Raw genomic sequence first — 3,444 nt, 5'->3', positions numbered from 1 at the left:
TGAGGGGGGCACAACTTGGGAACAGGCAGTGTGCAAGCTGCCTTATCCCACCTGCCTAGCTGACCCCAATGCCTGGAACTACCTGTTGTGGCTGCTGCACTGTGTGCCATTCTCAGTGCTCTGGGTTTATTAATACAATATAACACCTGTACCCAGCACTGATACAATGTGTAAAGTATAATCACCTGTGTCCAGCATTGATACATTGTATTATCACCTGTACCCAGCACTGATACAATGTATAAAGTATAATCACCTGTGCCCAGCACTGCAATGATACAATGTAATATCACCTGTGCCCAGCACTGCACGGATACAATGTAATATTACTTGTGCCCAGCACTGCACTGATACATTGTATTATCACCTGTGCCCAGCACTGATACAATGTGTAAAGTATAATCACCTGTGCCCAGCACTGCACGGATTTAATGTACTTCCACCTGTGCACAGAAATGATACAATGTATGATCTCCCAGCTCCAGCACTTATATACAATGTATAATCCTAGATTAAGCACTGCACAGATACATTATATAACCATTGTAGCATAAAACATTCTAAGCATCTGATAACACTGTACTAAGCAGCATAATCAGTCTCTGTAGCACCGATATATGACATCAAGTCACTACCACAATGCAATAATGGTCTCCAGTGCATCGCCAGCCTCCAACACTGATATATATTATTCAACACAGATGCCACACAACCAGCCTTCATCACTGATATATAATATCCAGACTATTGTGCTGATACACCAATATATCACAACAAGTTTCTAGAACTGACACATTACATCCATATTCATATCTAGCCTCCAGATCAAAGTACCAACAGCCTCCAGCACTGATACAATGCAACACAATATCCTCCAGCACTGATAGCAGCCTCCAACACCGATACAATGCAATACAACAGCCTCCAGCACTGACATAGCAGCCTCCAACACTGATACAACAAAAGCCTCCAGCACTGATGCAATGCAATACAGCAGCCTCCAGCACTGACATAGCAGCCTCCAACACCGATACAACAGCCTCCAGCACTGATACAATGCAACACAATATCCTCCAGCACTGATACAGAGTTACCACTGTTGCCCAGCACTGACACAGCAGCCTCCAGCACTGATACACAGCAGCCTCCAGCACTGATACACAGCAGCCTCCAGCACTGACACAGCAGACTTCAGCACCGACACAGCAGCCTCCAGCACTGATACACAGCAGCCTCCAGCACTGATACAGAGTTACCACTGTTGCCCAGCACTGACACAGCAGCCTCCAGCACTGATACACAGCAGCCTCCAGCACTGATACACAGCAGCCTCCAGCACTGATACAGTGTGACACAGCAGCCTCCAGCACTGATACACAGCAGCCTCCAGCACTGATACACAGCAGCCTCCAGCACTGATACACAGCAGCCTCCAGCACTGATACAGTGTGACACAGCAGCCTCCAGCACTGATACACAGCAGCCTCCAGCACTGATACAGTGTGACACAGCAGCCTCCAGCACTGATACAGTGTGACACAACAGCCTCCAGCACTGATGAGAGTTGTCACCGGTGTCCAGCGCTGGCATCACCTGTTGCTCATCTCAGTCTCCGGTATCCATCAGTCCAGCCCGGGACACACAAATCACCTACCCGAAGTAGGCGGCGGCGGTGCCGGCGGAGAGGAGCACTACAAGTGACAGCCATCCCAGGGAGAGGCGTCCATCCAGCATCTTGCTGCAGCGCTGCGGATCACCATTGCGTTGATGTAAGTTTGTGCTGCACTCCGGCGCTGCGATCCTCTTATACAGCAACTGGAGGAGGGGCGGGGCCACTGGCAGCACTGACACCGCCCAGCACTGCCCACTCCCTCCACGTGCCTGCACTGACACTGGCTAACCCCTTCACTGCCAGCCCTGCACCATACAGCCCAGCACTGACACAGGCTAACCCCTTCACTGCCTGCACTGCACCATACAGCCCAGCACTGACACTGGCTAACCCCTTCACTGCCTGCACTGCACCATACAGCCCAGCACTGACACAGGCTAACCCCTTCACTGCCTGCACTGCACCATACAGCCCAGCACTGACACTGGCTAACCCCTTCACTGCCTGCACTGCACCATACAGTCCAGCAGTGACACTGGCTAACCCCTTCACTGCCAGCCCTGCACCATACAGCCCAGCACTGACACTGGCTAACCCCTTCACTGCCAGCCCTGCACCATACAGTCCGGCACTGACACTGGCTAACTCCTTCACTGCCAGCCCTGCACCATACAGCCCAGCACTGACACTGGCTAACCCCTTCACTGCCAGCCCTGCACCATACAGCCCGGCACTGACACTACCTAACCCATTCACTGCCAGCCCTGCACCATACAGCCCGGCACTGACACTACCTAACCCCTTCACTGCCAGCCCTGCACCATACAGCCCTGCACTTACACTGGCTAACCCCTTCACTGCCTGCACTGCACCATACAGTCCAGCAGTGACACTGGCTAACCCCTTCACTGCCAGCCCTGCACCATACAGCCCAGCACTGACACTGCCTAACCCCTTCACTGCCAGCCCTGCACCATACAGCCCAGCACTGACACTGGCTAACCCCTTCACTGCCAGCCCTGCACCATACAGCCCGGCACTGACACTGCCTAACCCCTTCACTGCCAGCCCTGCACCATACAGCCCAGCACTGACACTGGCTAACCCCTTCACTGCCAGCCCTGCGCCATACAGCCCAGCACTGACACTGCCTATAACCCCTTCACTGCCAGCACTGCACCATACAGCCCTGCACTGACACTGACTGTTACCCCTTCACTGCCAGCCCTGCACCATACAGCCCAGCACTGACACTGGCTAACCCCTTCACTGCCAGCCCTGCACCATACAGCCCAGTACTGACACTGGCTAACCCCTTCACTGCCAGCCCTGCACCATACAGCCAAGCACTGACACTGGCTAACCCCTTCACTGCCAGCCCTGCACCATACAGCCCAGCACTGACACTGGCTAACCCCTTCACTGCCAGCCCTGCACCATACAGCCCTGCACTGACACTGGCTAACCCCTTCACTGCCAGCCCTGCACCATACAGCCCAGCACTGACACTGGCTAACCCCTTCACTGCCAGCCCTGCACCATACAGCCCAGCACTGACACTGGCTAACCCCTTCACTGCCAGCCCTGCACCATACAGCCCTGCACTGACACTGGCTAACCCCTTTACTGCCAGCCCTGCACCATACAGCCCAGCACTGACACTGGCTAACCCCTTCACTGCCAGCCCTGCACCATACAGCCCAGCGCTGACACTGACAGTAACCTCTTCACTGCCAGCCCTGCACCATACAGCCCAGCACTGACACTGGCTAACCCCTTTACTGCCAGCCCTGCACCATACAGCCCAGCACTGACACTGGCTAACCCCTTTA

At 54.2% G+C, this 3,444-nt stretch overlaps 1 protein-coding gene across 1 annotated transcript in view; it reads right to left on the bottom strand.

Moving 5' to 3' along the window:
- WNT9A (Wnt family member 9A) overlaps window positions 1–1,751 on the bottom strand; it is a 178,361-nt gene extending 176,610 nt beyond the window's left edge. The window contains exon 1 of the mRNA XM_068238530.1: window positions 1,655–1,751. Within this exon, the coding sequence (XP_068094631.1) occupies window positions 1,655–1,734 (80 nt within the window). The 5' untranslated portion in view covers window positions 1,735–1,751. The remainder of the gene's footprint in view (window positions 1–1,654) is intronic.
- Window positions 1,752–3,444: the final 1,693 nt, after the last annotated feature.

The sequence above is a fragment of the Hyperolius riggenbachi genome, chromosome 5 (assembly GCF_040937935.1).
Source record: "Hyperolius riggenbachi isolate aHypRig1 chromosome 5, aHypRig1.pri, whole genome shotgun sequence".
NCBI lineage: Eukaryota > Metazoa > Chordata > Amphibia > Anura > Hyperoliidae > Hyperolius > Hyperolius riggenbachi.
Note: the sequence above shows the minus strand (reverse complement) of the source record. Positions and strands in the feature narration are given on the sequence as shown.